The sequence below is a fragment of the Perissodus microlepis genome, chromosome 3 (genome assembly GCF_051167445.1).
Source record: "Perissodus microlepis isolate ML-2025 ecotype Zambia chromosome 3, ASM5116744v1, whole genome shotgun sequence".
NCBI lineage: Eukaryota > Metazoa > Chordata > Actinopteri > Cichliformes > Cichlidae > Perissodus > Perissodus microlepis.
The window spans coordinates 16,599,795-16,621,096 of record NC_140463.1 but is presented as its reverse complement, the minus strand read 5'-3'; the positions used below and the strand labels follow the sequence as shown (position 1 = coordinate 16,621,096).

The 21,302-nt window shown below is 38.5% G+C and overlaps 2 protein-coding genes across 2 annotated transcripts; both read left to right on the top strand.

Moving 5' to 3' along the window:
* Positions 1 to 396: 396 nt before the first annotated feature.
* LOC146390196 (uncharacterized) lies at positions 397 to 9,041 on the top strand. The gene is made up of 11 exons (XM_084920996.1): positions 397 to 587; positions 1,342 to 1,526; positions 1,957 to 2,094; positions 3,684 to 3,826; positions 4,640 to 4,793; positions 6,146 to 6,289; positions 6,386 to 6,438; positions 6,521 to 6,595; positions 6,859 to 6,909; positions 7,027 to 7,140; positions 7,254 to 9,041. Coding segments are annotated over exons 1-11 (1,176 nt in total). The 5' UTR covers positions 397 to 470; the 3' UTR covers positions 7,256 to 9,041.
* A 3,726-nt stretch (positions 9,042 to 12,767) lies between these two features.
* On the top strand, positions 12,768 to 19,303 carry LOC146390195 (uncharacterized). Its single transcript, XM_084923226.1, has 12 exons — positions 12,768 to 13,022; positions 13,290 to 13,474; positions 14,370 to 14,507; positions 15,854 to 15,992; positions 16,240 to 16,414; positions 16,953 to 17,088; positions 17,843 to 17,986; positions 18,105 to 18,157; positions 18,239 to 18,307; positions 18,606 to 18,665; positions 18,778 to 18,891; positions 18,997 to 19,303. The coding sequence occupies exons 1-12, from the start codon at positions 12,900 to 12,902 to the stop codon at positions 19,008 to 19,010; spliced, it is 1,350 nt and encodes a 449-aa protein (XP_084779352.1). The 5' UTR covers positions 12,768 to 12,899; the 3' UTR covers positions 19,011 to 19,303.
* The last annotated feature ends 1,999 nt before the right edge of the window (positions 19,304 to 21,302 follow it).

The following is a 21,302-nucleotide window of genomic DNA, read 5'->3' as shown; positions in this document are numbered from 1 at the left end:
AACTAAGCAAAGCACAAGCTGATCTCGTCAGCATTGGCTGCATGAGTTCTGTAACAGTATTGCAGTCCATAGTGTGAAGTTTTGTTTTGAGCTACCTTAAACTTTTTTCTCTTTTGCTGGAGTACTGATGAAATCAAACAGTAATAATAAAGCTGTGAGAGACGACCATGAAAAACTTCTAACCACTGTTGCTACAACTTACTTTAATTAAATAGGATCATGAGACAAATCTCTGCTTGTATCTATGAGTGATGATGTAAAACCCAACCAGAAGTCTCACTGTGTCTCCTGTACTGAGTGGGACATAAATGATGTTTTAAAGGGAGGGGAGTAAAGAAGGAGGAGCAGTGAAACAGTCCTCTTTTTAACCGTTGCGCTCGTTTAATTTCAGATGCATACTCGAGCTGAGTCCGTTTTTGTGTTGTATCGAGTATCTGACTGTATAAAGCAGCAGTTAAACTGAGGACATAATGACCACAGGCTTGCTTCTTCTTCTCCTGGTGCTTTCTGGTTCTCAGGCATCCCATTACTTTGGGACAGTGATGACCTTTACCCCTAAAGAAAGCACGGATGATGGATCTCTAAGGGTAAGGGCATAGTGCAAAAATATTGATTGCTGTTATAATGTGTTCTTTTACAAAATTTGTATTTGTAAAAAAAAGTGAAAAAGTGCTCAGCTTTGTTTGATTGACGAAATGGGGGGAATTAACGTGATGTCGTGAGTGTAAATCAATCACACATGGGAGTGTCAAAATCTGTGGGTGAACTACTGACAATGTGCGAACTTATATACAAAGAGGGCAAGTAATTCCAGATTTTACAGATCCGTCTCAGTGTGGTAGCTGAAGAAGAATCAGCATATATTTTCTACTTTTTTATGTAACCTTTCTATTAGAAATTGTTGGGAATTGTGCAGGATGGGACAGCTGCTCTCTGGATAAATTTGACAGCTTAGGTAAAGCCCAGGATTTATCTTGCATTCAGTTCTTCTTTGTTGTTCTTACCACAAAATGGTCCAGTCTGCTTAAAGCTGTGAATTGGAAAAATACACTGGTATCATTGTTGTGTAATATATGTAAGTCAAATGTAACTTTTCACATGTGTTAGTATGCAGTGGTTTTATTGTGTGAAGTGCCATGAATTCCATGATCAGAGGGTGATCATGAAGCTGTGTGACTTCCAATTTGTTATTACAACATAATCAGGGTATTAGCTACCCAGTGGACAACACAGTACTGTCTATTAATTTTTTAAGTTGCAACAATCTTGTTATAATATTATAAAATCATATAACAATAGCATCATCTTTTCTTTCTTTCTTTTTTTTTTACAATATCGCAGGTGGTCTTTGACTACAAGTTGAGCTTTCGCTCATGCACAGATGAAGACAAGTGGAAATGTGCCAGCGGTGACTGTGGTAGTGAGAGTGTGGAGCTGAACATCGTGGATGAAGAGGACAGAGAGTGGTGTCAGAGGGAAGGAGTCATGACTCGGGAGGTTTCCAGCAACTCTCTGTTTCAGCTACGGTCAGTAACACGTCAGCTGAAACAGCAGATTCAACAAAATGCCACTGACCTGATTGCATTCACTCAGTGGTCAAACTTGTATGTATCACTTGACAAAAACATAGTACTTGGTGCACACTGTAGATCGGTTACTCACAATAAGAATTACAGAGTTTTGACAACAACTGTCCCCTTTGGAAGAAAAAACCTTAAGTGTATATTTTTTCTGCTGTGGTGAAAGAATTTTTTATCGAAGTAACAATTATGGTTAAGAGGTTAAACGTCCCTAATTGTTTAAAGTCTCCAGGCTTTGGGGGCTTCCTGATCTGTAAAAATGGTCTTTCCCATATCTTAGAAATGTCTTGTGCTTATACATTACTTGGAATCATGTACAAATTAGTATATTAATGTGTGTACTATGGACCTTACAACCTTCAATTCAAATCCGTAGTTTGGCTGGTGGTGACTGGATTAACAACAAAAATGGTATTGGTAACTGGAAAGCTGTAACTCAGGTGGACCTGAGGACTCGATCTGACACAGCTCAACCCAACAAATCACCTCAGACCACCATCCTGCCAGCTCTGAGGTAAAGCTATTAACTTGTTATGGATAGTTTTTTTTAGTATTTGCAAACCATCATTAGAGGAAAGCATCAAACATTCATCATATATCTTGATTGCAAATCAAAAATAAATTCAATACTTCATGGCATATGAAAAGAATGAATTATCATGTAATATATATCCTAAAACGGGTGTCGAACTCCAGGCCTCGAGGGCTGGTGTCCTGCAGGTTTTAGATCTCACCCTGGGTCAACAAACCTGAATCGAATGATTAGTTCATTACCAGGCCTCTGGAGAACTTAAAGACATGTTGAGGAGGTAATTTAGCCATTTAAATCAGCTGTGTTGGATCAAGGACACATCTAACACCTGCAGGACACCGGCCCTCGAGGGCTGGAGTTCAACACCTGTGTCCTAAAACATGTAACTGAAATATGGGTTCCTGAAAAATTTGATTATTTTCTTTACATAGAATCATGATAATAATCAGGACACCATTAGTCTGTTTAGGGCTAGTATTTAATTTCATTTTTGCCAGTGTTGGTTGTTTTTTAGCAACATAGTAATGAAATGTGTTATTGTACCAAATTGAATAATTACATTAGTTACTATTATGTTGTTATTGTGTTACAAAGGTTCTTCAGTTATCTGTGTGCCAGATAGAAAGAAAAAACAACAATTTTTTTTCTCTATCTGCTACAGTCAACAATTTTTAGTTGGTGTGCAGCAGGAAGACAATGGTAGAGCAGTGCAATGATGCAGCCATAGAGTTTTTGAGTTGAGTTTTTGGGCATTACTTTTATTACATGAAAGATGTGTGTGATGGTAAAATGGAAACTAGGACAGAAACTTTATTGTACTGCTAACAGAAATTTGGCTCTTTGCAATCATCTGTACAGACAGCATGCTAATGCTAAGCTAGCCAACAACCCAGAGTGATATTAAATCTCAATGTATGCTGACCCCAGCATAGCAGAGCCTGATCAACAGTTGACCAAGACAGTGATGAGCAGTCAGGCTGTGCCCTCTGTTTGTACCTTTTCATGTTTCTAAAGTAGAATCACTTTGGGGATCTGGGTCCTGGTTTTTCATCTTTCCTTTGTGCTGCTGGTTTTATGTTCTTAACTAGGAACTGAAAAAAAGACCCCGTGCGTTTCCTTCTAGGGTAGGGATTTGTGTTATTGTTTGGGACTGTAGCCTTTAGTATGGTAATCAGGTGAAAATGCATTTCAGAACATTTTGCAGAGCAACAAAACAAGTAAATGTAACAAGTAGTGTGCTGAATTACATTCACTGGCAAGGGATTAAGTACCAATACACATTATTTTTAATAAAAATACATTTTTAATAAAAATACATTACTGCTTTTAAAAGCTTTGTGTGTTTCAAACAGGCAAACATTACATAAAAGTGCTTGTGGTAACAAACCTATCCCTGGCCATAGATAGGTAGCTATGTAGCTAATGAAGTAAAGTTTAATAAACAAAAGGGATTTTGGATATACAAAATCTTTTGAGCTAGAGATAAATATATTGTCTTTGCACTTATTAAAACCACAAGACAGTTCTACCTTTTAAGCGAGAATTTTTGACCTGTGATATCTCTGTGCCAGAGTTCCTTCAAACTGTAAGAGAGAATTCAGCCTGTTGGCCTTTGATCCTGATGGAGACGAGGTTCAATGCAGATATGGAGACACAGCAGCAGATGAGTGTAATCCTTGTACACCACCATCTCTTCTAACCATCACACCAGTAAGTTAAAGGGCGACCGTGGCTCAGGGGCTTGGGAAGCGCATCTGTAAGCGGAAGTTTGCCGGTTCGATCCCCGGGCTCTCTGTCCTGGTCGTTGTGTCCTTGGGCAAGACACTTTACCCTACCGCCTACTGGTGTTGGCCAGAGGGGCCGATGGCGCAACATGGCAGCCTCGCCTCTGTCAGTCTGCCCCAGGGCAGCTGTGGCTACAACCGTAGCTTGCCTCCACCATTGTGTGAATGTGAGAGTGAATGAATAGTGGCATTGTAAAGCGCTTTGAGTGCCTTGAAAAGCGCTATATAAATCCAATCCATTATTATTAAAAGCATTTTCATCTGTCTCAAGCTAAGTGTCACAAAGTTAAGACGTTATTATTCTTCTGAGGTTATTATTTAATCTAATAAATAATGAATAACTCTACATCACAATAAAATACAGTAATAACTCTCATACACCAAAGGTTACACCCCCAAATATAGATTTGGGGTCATTGCTGAAACCTCAGCGGGTTAGAACACACTTTATTGTGTTTTGCCTCATGGTCATGCCACCTTCCAATTTCTGACAATTTCAAAGATGTCCTAAAAAAACTCAAGTGCTTTGCATTTGGGTGCACAATAACCAGCTAACACAGCAATACATGACCCACACAAAGTTCCAACATTGTTACATTTGAAGCACCTACAGCTACATTTACAGCTACTTGGCGACATTTTTGTTGTTGAAATAACTTTCAAAATCATATCTCATTTGAAATCCTAGCTTGCCAAATTAAGTCACTAACTGATATGATCTTAACTTAATATGCCACCTTTTTGTTTTGTTCCAGTGGACCCGCCTGTGCCATCCTGTTCAGAGGGAGCCTACCTGCCCAAGTTTCTGCCTCCAACCCCCGTCAGTGGGGCTCAGCTGTTGGCCTATATTAATGAAACATTGAATATTACCATTATGGCAGAGGCAACCAACACCATGTGAGTTAAAGAGAAAGACACAAAACACTGGCATATGTAAAGAATATTTTTGTTTCAAACTTTCTCCTAGAGTGTGTGTGAGCATAATATTTCATTGCACAAATCAAAATCAGTAACGCTGCCATATATGATTCCTTGCTTGTTTAGAATATACATTTCTTTCCAAAAAATTGTGTATATAAAAACTATATGAAAAACACATAACTTTAAGAAAAAATTTGTTCATGAACATTCGTCTTGATTCACACTACACTTTTAGTAAATATAATGCACATATTGAAGTACATCCCTGTCTAGTCACATTTGAAGAAAAATAGTAAAATTGATGTCTAGATCTACTGAAGATAGATAAATAAATTGCAGACATTAAATTATTAAATACATTTTAATACTAATAAGAATTATAGTTAAAAAACAAACAAACAAACCAAAAAACAAAAAATTACATTTCTCACTGGCTCTCTGTAAAGTCATACATGAAGTAGTAGCAACATCCAATCCATCACTTGTAATAGTTTGAGGTGAACAGGGCATGAATTCAAATATGGTGCGACCATTTTGCGGCCTAAAAACATTTTAGAAATCCAGAACAAACAACATTAATTTCAACATGCAGAATAATTATTGAACTATATAGTACATGAGTTTAATCAAATTACTACTCTTAGTTTTGATGTTATGACAGCAAGAGTGGGAGTAGGTTGGGGTGAAAAACCCAATTTCCCAAATTCTGGAGGGACACTGAACTCTGACAAACTTTAGGTCATTATTGGTTGACCAGATGCAATAATGTCAGTATCAGCCACATAACCTGATCTTTGCTCATTAGCTGGGACAAAATCCACATGGTTCTACAACCTCACAGTGAGTCATGGGAAGGCCAATTTTGATGTCCATCTAGCTTACCAAATATACATTTAATTTACCCAAGAAAGGGCAAGTAACCAAGTTGGAATATAACTTGATCTGGATCACCCTACACTACCCATGCAATGTCACCTGTGTTGCATTGCTACATAGATGCCCTACATGATGGCCTTGACAGTGCAAGACATTTTTTATTTGATTTTTGTTTGCAATGTAGAATCTTTTGAATTGCAGGTCAAAAATAAATAAATAGATGTGTTTGAAAAAATCAGATGCAGGAACGGGAAAATTATTTAGCAGAGGCATTGATAGAGAGCTGTCTTTGCTTGCTCGTTTCCTCTTTAAACATATTGTTTAAGATGTATTTCTTTTTGTAAAAAGATACAATAAAAAGAACGGTAATGAAACCGTCTGCAATAAATTCTGATGTTTGCACTCTGATTTACCCGTATATGCCAAATCTCTATCTTGTGTATTTTTGTAAGGGTTTCGAAGCTTTTGTTCAGTGGACCACACAACGTTGTGAAACATGTTGTATCACATGGAGAATTCATCCTGACCTGGACACCATCTGACAATGAATATGACGAAAACCATCCCATCTGCTTCGTAGTCCAGGCAGAGTTAAAGTCAGATGGTTTAAACATTTTCGCACCACCATTTTTATGGACATATGTTGTACTGTTTCATTTTTTAATTACTATATTTTGGATTTCTTTTCTCAGTACAGCCAAGTATCACTCTGAGCTACGCTGTGTGATTGTGAGCATTCAATTTAGTGAGTAAACTCCAAAAATGTGCATTTCCTTATTGATTTCTGTAACTGTTTATTTTTACATATTTGTTTATTCTATTTTCAGGACCAATCACCACTCCTCTGCCAACAACTGTTCTGCCTTCAACCACCCCAGAACATACAACCACTCTTCTGTTCAGTACGTGAAATATAGAGGAGCTGATGCAGATCATGAATTTTGCCAAAGGCCTGTATCATGATGGCAGTTCAAACTCTTATTATTAGTTATTTATTATAACCAGTGGAACAAAGACGGTTAACAATTGTACTTCCTGTCATATTGCTTTTTTTTGCAACAGAATACATGAGATTCTTTTAGATATTTGATGTGTTGAAGTAAAATCTTATGTTTGATGTTTGGATTTACCACATCTTTCACTACGTTTCTCTGTTATTTAATAGTAAATGAAACAGAAGATCTGAACGAGGTGCTATATGAGTCCACAGGATCAGGTAAATATGATTATTTTTCATAGCTTGAAAGTGTATAGCTGTCATGGAAATATTGTCTGAGCTTAAAAGCAGCTTAAAGATTGTCAGCTTTTATGTTTATCCTTCTTCTACATACAGGTGACGACAGCATGGGTGCTGGCAAAGTTGTTGGTATTGTGTTTGGTGTTGGAGCCGTCGCAGCCATTGTTGGCATTGCCTTGTGGGCTTTAAATCGAAGTTCTCCTGTGCTCTGTGAGTCACAACATTTGCTACTTTTCCAAACTTTTTAAAAGGATTTTCTGATGATACACATTATTTAAGGCTGTGGTTCACCTGTCTTTTTGGTTTGTTTTTGAATTTTACAGAAAGAAATTGGAGCTTTGGATGAAGATGGGAAAAACAAACCTGTAGAATCTGGAAATCACTGGTCTTCTAGCTACTTTCAGCTGCTCGCTTCTTGTGTCCCATTCCAATTTCTACAAATGTAAATGTTATATAATGCAGGTCTGCATTTTACTGTCAAAGCCTCACATAAATGGTCAATGAACTGTTTTGAGTCTTTGGCTCCATCTGTTGGTGAAATGATGGCATTAATGTAAAAGGTTGTTCATTAAAGCTACAGGCAGACTCCCCCAGATGCAGGTGACTCTGTTTTATCAGAGAAACATTTAAATACTGGCAAAAGGAAATATCTACAGAGACAATATGTGAAAGTAAAACGTCATGCGTGAGAGCTAAAAACCTCAAAAAATATGAAAATATTCAACCAACATGGTACAAAATGTAGTGTTGTAAGAGGGTGGGTATTTCTCACCACTGAGGTTTTTTCGTTAGTCGATCTTCGCTGAGGACATTTTTATGTTGGACATTCTAAACCATAATCCTAATCCCAAATTAGGATTATTTAAAAAAATAAACAATAAAAAAATTATTTTATTTACGATACAAGATACCAGCTCTCCCTCCACTCACCCCTAATTGATTGCAGCAATGGGCAGCCCTCCTAGAGCCTGGATCTGCTGGAGGTTTCTTCCTGTTAAAAACATGTTTTTCTTTCCACTTTCACCAAGTGCTTGCTCATAAGGGGTCATCTGATTGTTGGGGTTTCTCTGTATTATTGTAGGGTCTCTACCTTACACACCTTGAGGCACCTGTTCTTGTGATGCTATATAAATAAAAATGAATTGAACTGAACAGAATACCAGATCATATTAGATGTTTGAAATGAGGAAATGAACCATTTTATGTTGGCCTTAACAAGATCTTTCAATTTCCTGTGTGAACTTCTTTGTCATTTTTTTGGATTTGTTATCTGTATCTCTTTTAAAAAATACACAGATAATTTTGGAATTATTTAATTCACTGACATCATTAATTCTCCCTGACAAATTGTCTATCATTAACTTTCTGGGCAGTCCAGACTCTTTACAAGTCAAGTCATACAGTGGGGCAAAAAAGTATTTAGTCAGCCACCGATTGTGCAAGTTCCCCCACTTAAAATGATGACAGAGGTCAGTAATTTGCACCAGAGGTACACTTCAACTGTGAGAGACAGAATGTGAAAAAAAAATCCATGAATCCACATGGTAGGATTTGTAAAGAATTTATTCGTAAATCAGGGTGGAAAATAAGTATTTGGTCACCTCAAACAAGGAAAATCTCTGGCTCTCACAGACCTGTAACGTCTTCTGTAAGAAGCTTTTCTGTCCCCCACTCGTTACCTGTATGAATGGCACCTGTTTGAACTCATCATCTGTATAAAAGACACCTGTCCACAGCCTCAAACAGTCAGACTCCAAACTCCGCCATCGCCAAGACCAAAGAGCTTTCGAAGGACACCAGGAAAAGTATTGTAGACCTGCACCAGACTGGGAAGAGTGAATCTACAATAGGCAAGCAGCTTGGTGTGAAAAAATCAACTGTGGGAGCAATCATCAGAAAATGGAAGACATACAAGACCACTGATAATCTCCCTCGGTCTGGGGCTCCACGCAAGATCTCATCCCGTGGGGTCAAAATGATCATGAGAACGGTGAGCAAAGATCCCAGAACCACACGGGGGGACCTGGTGAATGACCTGCAGAGAGCTGGGACCACAGTAACAAAGGCCACCATCAGTAACACACTACAACGGCAGGGAATCAAATCCCGCAGTGCCAGACGTGTTCCGCTGCTGAAGCCAGTGCATGTCCAGGCCCGTCTGAAGTTTGCCAGAGAGCACATGGATGATACAGCAGAGGATTGGGAGAATGTCATGTGGTCAGATGAAACCAAAGTAGAACTTTTTGGTATAAACTCAACTCGTCGTGTTTGGAGGAAGAAGAATACTGAGTTGCATCCCAAGAACACCATACCTACTGTGAAGCATGGGGGTGGAAACATCATGCTATGGGGCTGTTTTTCTGCCAAGGGGACAGGACGACTGATCCGTGTTAAGGACAGAATGAATGGGGCCATGTATCGTGAGATTTTGAGCCAAAACCTCCTTCCATCAGTGAGAACTTTGAAGATGAAACGAGGCTGGGTCTTCCAACATGACAATGATCCAAAACACACCGCCCGGGCAACAAAAGAGTGGCTCCGTAAGAAGCATTTGAAAGTCCTGGAGTGGCCTAGCCAGTCTCCAGACCTCAACCCCATAGAAAATCTGTGGCGGGAGTTGAAAGTCCGTGTTGCTCGGCAACAGCCCCAAAACATCACTGCTCTCGAGAAGATCTGCATGGAGGAATGGGCCAAAATACCAGCTACTGTGTGTGCAAACCTGGTAAAGACCTATAGTAAACGTTTGACCTCTGTTATTGCCAACAAAGGTTATGTTACAAAGTATTGAGTTGTATTTTTGTTATTGACCAAATACTTATTTTCCACCCTGATTTACGAATAAATTCTTTACAAATCCTACCATGTGGATTCATGGTTTTTTTTTTTTTTTTTTTTTTTTTTTTTCACATTCTGTCTCTCACAGTTGAAGTGTACCTCTGGTGCAAATTACTGACCTCTGTCATCATTTTAGGTGGGGGAACTTGCACAATCGGTGGCTGACTAAATACTTTTTTGCCCCACTGTATATATTCTCAAAAAAATTAAATGGATACTTTGAAATGATTACTTTGGTTTAAGAGCCTCATTTCCTATAGCTCAAGAAACATTTTGCTCACTGATGTATTCTTTGGATACTTTGGTGATTCTCAGCTGATTAACACATTTACATGTTATGGCAACATTGATGTCTGTCAGAATCCTAAAACTCACAGTAGTCCCTGTTGAACTGTTATCAACAGGAGCTTTTGATTTAGCAACTCCTTGACTGCATTTTATGACAATGACCTTTGAACCTATGTTATTGGTTTCCTTATTTAAACAACGTTCAGTGCACCAAACCTTTTCCACCAGAGAGGGAATTTCTGTGCACATTTTAACTCATTCTCTGATTGTCTGATTCTCATTTCATAGTGTTGCCTTTAGTGAAACTGAGTTTTACACATCTGTGGTAGATTATACATTGACGATGTTAATATTTGGGTTCTTCACCTAAAAACTGCCTCAGTACTGAGATCAGCATGTACCGATCAGACCAACAACTGATTATTTTCACTGCCTGGTGACATGAGAGCAAGTTTGTACATGATCATACATGGACATGTCTGTGTATGTCTGCTCACAATGGAGACACTGTAAGTATGATAAATAAAGACACACCTATGCCAACAGCTAAAGGTTCTAGCATTTATATCAAAGCCAAACATGCAGGAGTGCTACCAGCAAGTTGTACCATAAGTATCAAATATATGAGGGATTGTTCTGCAGATAGAGCAGCATTTTTTATTCTTGGAGCTCTTTGGAGCAGAGCAAACGTTTTCTAGTTAACATACAATTGGATAGTTTTATCTGTCAATTTCCAGTCTTGGGACTGCCCGCCCCCCTCAGAGGTCTGCAGTTAAAAGGCTACAAAGTATCCTAAGTAAAGTAGTCTAAGCTCATCATACTATGTTTTAATGTAGGTGACTATAAAAGTGATGACTAGAGAGCTAAAGTTATTTTCATCGGTCCTCTTTTCATACAATGTGAAGCCAATTCTACTCTGGTGCCTTTTGAAGACCAACCCACATTTTAACAAATTCCAGAGCTAAATTGTACAAAGCATGTCTTCCAGATGTTGGAGGAATTTAAATAGGAAAGAGATCGTGGCAGCCAGAATATGTGGGCATATGTGAGTCACTGCTGAAATTCTTGTGCCAGGTCTTCCAATAGCCACTGACATCTGTGGCTCCAGTTTGGTGTCCAGCATTTCCTTGGTACTAAAATGTTGCAGCTGTTTTTGAAAAAGGGAAAAGCTTATTTCCCCCAACTTAAACATTTGAAAAACATTAGGCCAACTCTGACAACTGTGCTATTTATATTGTAAATAGCAAAGTTAAGTCAATTCCCTGCTGCTTTTCAATTTTCTTGAAGATCCTGCAGACATCTGTTGAGCCTGCAGCTGGATGTTGAGGTCATATTAGTTTTGTTTTGCACCATCTTTGGGAAAATGATGCCTCCTGGCTCCTTTTTTCTGGTGTCAAGTTGGACATTTATCATGGGAGTCTGCTTAAGGAACTTAAGATCTCATTATCTTTCAAATGGTTGCTTTATAGATGTGAATGGTGACCACTTACAGTCAGCTGGCAGCTTCAAAACGACTGAGGTGATTCAAGATGGTGATAAAACAACAATAAGGCAGAGCCAGTCTGATATTAGTTTGTATAGGGAGTGTCAATCCATCCATGGATGAATGGATGGATGGTGTCAAGTTTGTCCATTACATGCAATCTGCGATAATATTGTGATTAATTGTGAAAATCAGCAAAAAATGTGAAATCTGTTGCCATCTACACAAAGATTCCCATTAAGTACCTACATTCAGAATCCAACCAGAACCTCAAACAGAAACAGAATGAAACAGAAATTCATTCAGAAATAGTAACTTAGTTGTAACATTACAGTGATTTAACTGCAAATCACTTGGCAAGCTTGCTTTTATAAAGCAATAAAACCAGGATGGAACTAATTGAGTTCCCCAATGTATATAGACATGTCACAGATGAGTTGCAATCATTGGCACAGGCTGACTAAGTGACTAAAATCAGTCATCAGCCATTATTGGCACATTAGTGATGACTTTATTTTCAATTAAATTTTATTTATATAGCGCCAAATCACAACAACAGTCGCCTCAAGGAGATTTTCCATTCCCAGAGGTTCCCACTGGGTTGCACCACTGCCAAAGGAGAGCCTAACTGTGACACAGCAGTGGCTGAGACAAAACTGCATCATTTTAGACCTATGGAAATGAGAATGGCCTGACAATCCAGAATCCATTATCTTCATACAAATGAAATGGAATGTCCTACATAAAGATAAAAAAGAAAGTACTTTAGGACCTATAAGTAATCTGTAGTTGCTGTTTAACATAGTAGTGCACACTGAGTCAGACTGCATGATTTAAGAGTAAATCTGCACATAATCACAGCACTATTGTGGGAATAATTAAAGCTTGTATAAGTTGGTGAGTCAGCTTCCTGCAGTGCCAGAATGTTTGGATCGTGGTAGCAGCTGGCACACCCTTCTGCTTCCTTCTCACGTTCAGGAATGGCAGAAGCCACATATCATATTTCCACTGCTACTCTGTCAAAAACAAGAGAGTGAGAGAGAAAGAGATGTGAACTTTAAAGGTGGTGCTCCTCAATACAATCAGATTGATTAGAGCAAAAAGTAAACAGGATCAAGAGAAAAGTCATGCTTGTACGATGAAGCCTTGACTGAAGAGACAGCCTCCGTTTGTCTGCTCTCAGTTTACAACATAACTGTGTCATAGTTATCGTTGTAAAGGGAGGAGACAAAAGTAGGAGGAGTACTGGGAGAAAAACATGTTGTTTGTTTCATTTCAGAGCCATACATAACTGGGTCAAGGACTTTATTTTACTCTATTTTAAGCTTTATTTTAGGGCTACGCAGTTTCACTGATCACAACTATGGATATAAACATGCTGCTCCTGTTTCTATTGCTGCTGCTCTTTGGTTCTCAGGCTAACCATTTCTTTGGGACAGTGATGACTTTTACCCCCAAAGACAAGACGCATAATGGCTCTGTCACGGTAGGTGTACCTATACCATTAATGCCAGGACTCTTTAGTTTAGTCTGAAATAGGGGCTCAGATTTTTACTTATTACTTAAGGAGGATTGAAGTAAAGGCAAACACGTCTCTGCTGTGCACAGCTGCCAGTGTGTGAACCCACAGTGCAATCCTTACTGCAGTCTCTAAGCCAAGGATTTGATATGTTGTTGGCATTGCTGTTGTTAATTATTATTCACTGACATTCCAAAAGGCTCCTAAAAGCAAGTTATTGTTACAATATTACAGGTGGTCTTTCACTACAAGCTGAGCTTTCGCTCATGCACCGATCAAGACACGTGGAGCTGTGTCAGCGGTGACTGTGGTACAGAGAGTGTGGAGCTGAGCATTGTGGATGAGGAGGACAAAGAGTGGTGTCAGAGGGAAGGAGTCATGTCTCGGGAGGTTTCCAGCAATGCTGTGTTTCAGCTACGGTCAGTAACACGTCATATAAAAAAAGAAAGGTTTAATCCTCTGAGGTCTAAATTATCATAGATGATAACTCCAAACCAGCCCCTAATCCTAATTTGAGGCAATCAGATTATGTAACAGCTACTTTCATCTCCTCCCGCATTTGCAGTGGGCTGCCACACTATTACAGGTAGCACTGCATATTTGATTTTGATTTAATGCCAGATGTCCTGCCAGACACAACACAAAAGGAATTTCTATGTTCTCTCTAGTCTTCCCAATCAGCGTAAGAATTCTAGTTAACAAACATTAAAAACCAAAAACAACAATTAACAATGCATCAAATGTCATGCATCACACCTTAATATATATGAACCCTTTTTCATTCACAGTGTAGTCTTACCTGACTTGTCTTACCTAAAACATCATCAAAACCTAATTATACTTCATTGCCTGCTATTTCACAAAGATCTATTTACATACATCAATTTGTATTTACAAGATTTTCAGTAAACTTGACCTCTGACCTAGACGGACCTATGCTCCACCAGGAATCTACAGGAAAATTGATTGATTTTGACCTCTGACCTTGACCTTGAGTTGATAATTGCAATCATTTGAGACGCCTAGATGACCTCGTTATAGAATTATCACACAGACAAGGTTTTCAGAAAACTTGTACTTTAACCTTGACGTTGAGATCAAAGCCATTAAAATTTAAATATATCCCAGATTATTATTAGGTGCACCTTTGCAACATTGAGTGTCCATCAGGTTCCCACCCACCCGCATGGCAGGTTGATAACAATAACCCATCATTTCTTGTATGAATGAATACTAATTAGTATATGTTGCACAAATTCTTAGCATAAGTTGTGTATAGAAAATAACCAAATTACCTCCTTTGAAAACCCAAAGATTAGATGGCGGTGACTGGATTCAAACCAAAAACAAGGTGAAGAAATGGAGAGCTCTGACTAACGTGGACCTGAGGACTCGTCTCGACACTAATCAGCCAAACAAGTCACCTCAGACCACCATCCTGCCAGCCCTGCGGTAAGCTTCTTTATTGTTTTTATTGTCATAAACTTACTGTAATGAAGGCAGGAAAGGACCCAAATGCAGACTCATAGGCAGGACGTTAACACAAAAACACAGTTTTATTTGCTGAGTGGAATAAACAATACAAAACTAAACAGGGAAATTTCAGGAATACTGAACTAACGAAGAAACACACGGAGAAGCACAACAGATGAGGGAGAATGCAACACTGGACAGAGGGAAACAGAGGGCTTAAATACACAGTAAAATCATGAGGCAACAGAAAACACATGGGGAACACAGCTGAGACGAATTATACACAACGAGAATGGGAAAACAAAACTAAACACACTGAATAAGGAATGCAAGACTTTCACAATAAAACAGGAAACAAAGGAACACCAGACTGACACATGAGCTTGACAGAGGAGTGGAGGAGAGGGGGCGAGAGGATACATGACGGGCTGGGGAAACATGGATAACCATGGACATGAAGAAAGACCTACAGGACAAAGACACAACAGAGAGCCTAATCATCAAAGACTTAAACAAGGAACATGAGAAACTCGAAACAAGCTAAGACTACTAATGAACAGGAACATAAACCATAATACAAAATATCACCAAAACAAAGAAACTCAAAATGCTGGGTCACAAGGACCCAGAACCATGACCATGATTATAGTATTTGCAACTTTCATGGGACATGATCGTCTCTTATGTGTTTGCACTGTGGTAAGCCAAAAAACTCTCTGGAAAGGTTGTTATTCCATCACCGAGTGAACACAGAGAGACAGGCAAATGTTTGCATTCACATTCACACAAATGGCTAATTAATAAATGACATTTAAACTAACCTGCATGTCTTTGGACTGTGGGAGGAAGAGAACCTGCACAGGCACAAGGAGTAAACGTAAACTCTGCTCAGAAAGTATGGAAATAAAATATGACTTGCATATTATTTTTTTTCACATAAAACCAAGTCAGTAGCAGACAATAGGACACGAGCAAAACATTATGGCTACCTATTTTTAAAGTCTCTTTTCACCTTTCAACCAATGCCTCACACATTTTGGTATTACAGCTTTGCTGTTACAGGATTTTCCATTTTCCAATATTTTTAAAATATGTGGAGATATCAGAGCTCTATCCCGATCTATAACCCTTAAAGAATATCCAGTGACATGGTGAATGTTAACAGGGTTAAATGGGTGATTCTTGACAGTCCTTACATGTATTTTATTTTTGTTTTGCTTGGAGGAAGCCTTGTTGAAACTGCAGTTGTTAAAAACCAAAGTTACAGTGCTGATTTTTGGGTGAGTTTTGTATTTACTGTACTGCATGTGATTTCTATGTGCCAGAGTCCCTTCAAACTGTCAAAGAGTCTTCACCCTGTCGGCCTTTGACCCTGATGGAGACAAGGTTAAATGCAGATTTGGAGACATAGACGCAGATGAGTGTAATCCTTGTACACCACCGTCTGTTCTGACCATCTCACAAGTGAGTTTCAATGGCTGTCACATACACTTACAGAATGATACTACAGTAAAAACTAGTCACAGAAACAGAGAAATGTTGTAAATTATTAATTTTTAGCTCTTCTAGCTGAAGGACTGCTGATGGTAAGCGCTGATAAAATGTCTTTCTTCCATCCATCTGTTTGTCTGTCCACAATTCACAAACATTTCTACCCCTCAAATTCAAACACAATGCCCACTTTTAACAAGTCTTCACCAAACTTGTGCAGGCTTGCACATTGTCATTTAATCCTGTCAGCAGGCGAGATGAAGGTTCATATGCAGTACAGCTGGAAATGGAGGACTTCCCAAAAAAGACTATCATCATCAGTGATTATGGTTTTCAGACAAACATCACTCCCAGCGAGGCTCTCAGCAAAATACCAATCAGATTTGCTCTGATGGGTAGGTTTTTTTTCTTTTTCAAAGCTTTTTACCATTTGAGGATCTTGTTTATTCAAAGTAAAATCAGCACAGGGATGTTATACTCCATAGAGCTGCAAGAAAAGATCAACTCACTCACGGCTGCTCCCTTTATGGGTCGCCACAGCAGATCATCTTCCTGCATCTCACCCTATACCAGCATCCTCCTCTGTCACACCAACCCTCTGCATGTCCTCCTTCACCACATCCATCAATCTTCTCTGCGGTCTTCCTCTTTTTCTCCTGCCTGACAGCTCTGTATTCAACATCTATTGCCCAATATGTCCTGTATCCCTCCTCTGCACATGTGCAAATTAACTCTGACTTTCTGTCAGTTTAATGCCAGTTTTGACCAGAAACATAATGTTGCTGTTTCAAATATGTCCGCTGGAACCTTACATATCAAACCAGTTTCTTAATTTAGCAACCAAAATTTGATAAACTTCATATCAAGGTTAAATTGCTTGCTACACTACTTTACTAGCTATCTATTGTAATGACCAAAAAAATCTTTTTCCAGTGGACCCTCCTGCACCATCATGCTCAGAGGGAGTCTACCTGCCCAGGTTTCTACCTCCAACCCCAGCCAATGGGGCTCGCATGTACACTAATGACACAGTGAACATTACCATTGTGGCAGAGGCGACAAACGCTACGTGAGTAAATACAGAACATATTTGTACCATGTTTACCTTACAAAGAAATACAATTTTTGCACCATTACACGTGTGTTTTTTAAAGGTTTAGTCTTTAGATCCCTCTACTTAATACAAAGGTGGAGCGCCCACGAAGTTAAATCCCAAGAATCAATTAAACAAGCAACAAGCGCTCTCAGAGAGTCTAACTTCCCCAAAACTGAAGGGCTGTACTAAAACTTTAGCGCTTTATGATGTTTTTATTGCAATATGATGATGTCACCCTGTTATTGAGTCATTGCAACATTCAATTGAAAAAAATGAAAAGATATGGTTTCTTGAAATTTGACCTTTGACCTTGAGTGCTGACAATGAAGGTCAAGGTCATAGTGTTGTGAAGTTTGAAGAAAATAAATTAACATTACATTACAAAATTGTGGCTAATATAAAGTTTGTTTGTTTGTTTGTTTTTACAGATTTTCACATTTAGTGTGACCTTGACCCAGTTTTGACCCAAATTAAATCAGCTGTTTTTGGTATCTATCATCACACAAAATTGGAAAATTATATCTTCAAAACTGTGGATGCTAGAATTCTAACAAACAGACAAACAAACTGAAACAATTAAATACTCCCTTCATTTGAGGCAGAATAAATATAGTACTACCTTATATTGTTGTTTTTGGGTTATTGGTGTTTAGGGTTTATCTTTGTCTTTTTATTTCTATATCTGATACTTTTCAGCATCAATCTCTCCTTTGTGTGTGTTTTTAAGGGTTTTAAAGCTTTTGTTCAGTGGACCGCACAATGTCGTAAAACACACCGAATCACATGGCGAATTTATCCTGACTTGGACGCCATCTGAGAATCAAGATGGAGAAGATCATCCCATCTGCTTCTTAGTCCAGGCAGAGAAAAAGTCAGTGTGGGATTTGGATCCATTAATAATAATAAGTGAAAAGCACATCATACAGTAAATACACGAGGACTGGAATATTTTAAATTGATGTTTTTGTACTATTTCAATTGTTCATCAGTGCAGCCAAATATCAGTCTGAGCTACGATGTGTGATTGTGAGCTATCGCACAGGTGAGCACACTCACATTATGTTTTTCCCTTCATTGCTTTTCACGATCAATTATTTTTACATGTTTATTATCATGTTTTCAGAACCAGTCATCACAACATCTATGCCAACAACCGTTCTGCCTTCAACTACTCCAGCGAGCACGACTACTGGTGCGTCAAACACGTATAGCATTAATATTGTGTCAAAGTCCTGCATCACTGACGTCTGGTTATTGTAACCTGTTATTACCATTAGTGGCGTTCAGTTATCAAATGCATTTTTTGTGTAATTCTACTAGGAGTGATCAAAACAAAGATGTTTGTTGTGCCCAACAAGACAGAGCCATTCAGCCATCACTAGTTGTAGCTGCAAAATAATGCATGTTTTTCTCCTTGGTGGTGGTGCAGGACTGGAATGAATCTGAATGTGGCCATTTTCCAACCATGTCGATATGTTTGTCTTTAACAGTAACCGAAACAGAAACACTGAGCATATCAACTATGGTGGCAGATGAGTCCAAAGCATCAGGTAACTATGAATACTTTTAATGGGTTGAAAATGTGCAGCCAGGGTATAAAATGAATGAATACAATGTACTTGATTACTTCAGCTATTCTCCTTCTGCCTTGCGTACATGCAGGTGATGACAGCAGTCGTGCTGGCAAAATTGCTGGCGCTGTGTGTGGGGCTGTAGGTGTTGCAGCGACTGTTGGCATTGTGGTCTGGGTGGTGAGAGGAAGTCCACACGCGTTTTGTGAGTCAAAAGTTCTCCTGTTTCTTGACTTTAACTTTTATTTTGGCTTAAAAACAACAGTGTAAAGTCAGTCGTTCAACAGTATTTTTTTCTTTATTTTTACAGATAAAGTAGTCTAATGGATGAAGAAAGAGATTATGGAAAAACAAAACTGGCTATAAAATCTAGTGAACTTGGGAAAAGGATATCACAAACGTTGTTACTGCACATTTTTTTTCTCAGTAAATAAGTCACATTTCTACAGATGTATATACTATATAATATAGATGCATATTGTTTACTGATGAAGAATCGCACCATTATGTCAATCTCCAGTGTACTGATATTAGTCTTTGGCTCTATCTGGTGGTGGAATGATGGCATGACATACATGTACAGAGTTGTAAATAAAAGCTACAGAGAGCAGCTTTTAGATGTGTGTATTTCATCCTTTAACATCTTACAGACTTAAATGTAAAGATACAAATGAGGCAGGTTTAATATCTACAGAGAAAATGGTTGGAAGTAAGGCACTGAGGTTTGAAGCCTGAAAAGAAAAAAGAAAAGTTCTTATAATGCACCTTTCTGCTACAACTGAGCACTAAAAGCACTTTAGTTCTGTTGCTTTATTGTTTATTGTTTACGTTTTGTGATCTGGGTGGTGAAGGAAAGTCAGGGCTGTTAGGGCTGACAAACACATTAAGCTCTTTTAACCCCGTGAGGTGGAAATCAGTGCTGGTGATAACAATAAACCTAATATGACCATAATCTCATCATTTAGACAAACACAAAACAGCCATTATCTTTCTTTTAAAATGTAAATAGTTTTTGAATGCATGTCACTTTAGATTTTTTTGAGTGCATACAAACTATAGGGGTTTGCTCATCTGCCTTCACATGCATACAAACTACAGTGACATCCCATTCTTTAGTCATAGGGCTTCAACTCTTCTGGGAAGGCTTTCCACAAAGTTTAGGAATGTAAGAGTTTTTGATCATTATTCCAGAAGAGGCTGATGTCAGGACTCATCCATGTATTTATGGACCTTGGTTTGTGCTCTGGTGCACAGTCATGTTGGAACAGGAAGGGGCCACACCCAAAGTGTTCTGGCAAGGTTGGAAACTTAAAATGGAAACAGCTGTAGAATCATTCATACATAGATAGATAGATAGATAGATAGATAGATTTGGCTTATTGGTGGTAACCCAAACCCCACTGTGCCACTGTGCCAGTGTGTGTGTGTTTGTGTGTGTATTTTATTCATTTCTATGTTTAACATTAAATGTCTGTACTATTAAATCATTTGGATTGCTTGTATTAAGAGAAAACCAGCAGATGGTGCTAATTCTATTGGTTACCTCTGGCCAAGCTGTATTTCACATTCTTTGCTGGAGCAAGTTTGACATTTGATTTGTTCTGAGAATGAGTGCGATTTAGTGAGTCTTTATAAGAATATGAGAATGTAGATTAAAAGTGTATCACACAACAGAAACCTAAGAGTGTTTCATATTAGCGTTTTTGCAAATCTGGCCAAATTTTTCCACAGGAAGTGGTTTTAGTCAGACAGACTTGGTCGTGGTTTACATTTGTATTCGGCACAATGCAGCTGTGATTGTGTTGACCAAGACATATTGTTACATAAAATAACAAAAAAGAAAAGAACTAAATTACCTCTATTTTTCTGTCTTTACTTCATTCATCGTCAATTCCCCCTCCTTTTTCCCTTCTTATGTACAAAATGTTGGAGAATATTTAAATAATTTATAATGTGAAGATTTTGTAAAGATTCACTATGATTTACACAGCAGTGCTGATAGTGACATCAGTACTTATTCAGGGTCAGAAACCTCTGGTTCAGTGTTTGAGATAGGTCCTATTGTGTTCCCACCACAGAACACAACGGAGAGCAGCTTTACTCAGAAACCAAACCACAGGATTTTCCAGCCACACAGCAGAAAACTAAATATAGGTCAAACAAGTTTACCTGTCAAAACAAGCACTTGTACTCGTTTCCATTTTTTTTATCGTTTTTACCATTTTAAACTGCACATGCTTTCAATATAACTGCTGAGCTGTTTGTGTTGTGGGTTTTTAAACTGGCACAGTGTCCTGTGTCTTCTCAGAAATTACACTCCCCTAGATTGAATACACTCAATTTAACCACAGCTGACCCATATTGGCTGAAAGAGCTGATGGAGCAATAATCATTGCATTTCCCTGTTTGCAATTTAAAGAAATATTATTAATTTTGAGTAAAGTCTTGAGCCCATGCTGAACGGAGATGAAAGTGTGGACAAAAACAACAACAGACAGCCGTACAAAAGCTGATGAAAATAAAACCACAAACACTTCGCCGAGCACATGCTGAAGGCCCCTACACTTCCTTTTCACACACAGCGATTATGCATTTCACATCCTCTGTAATCTAACA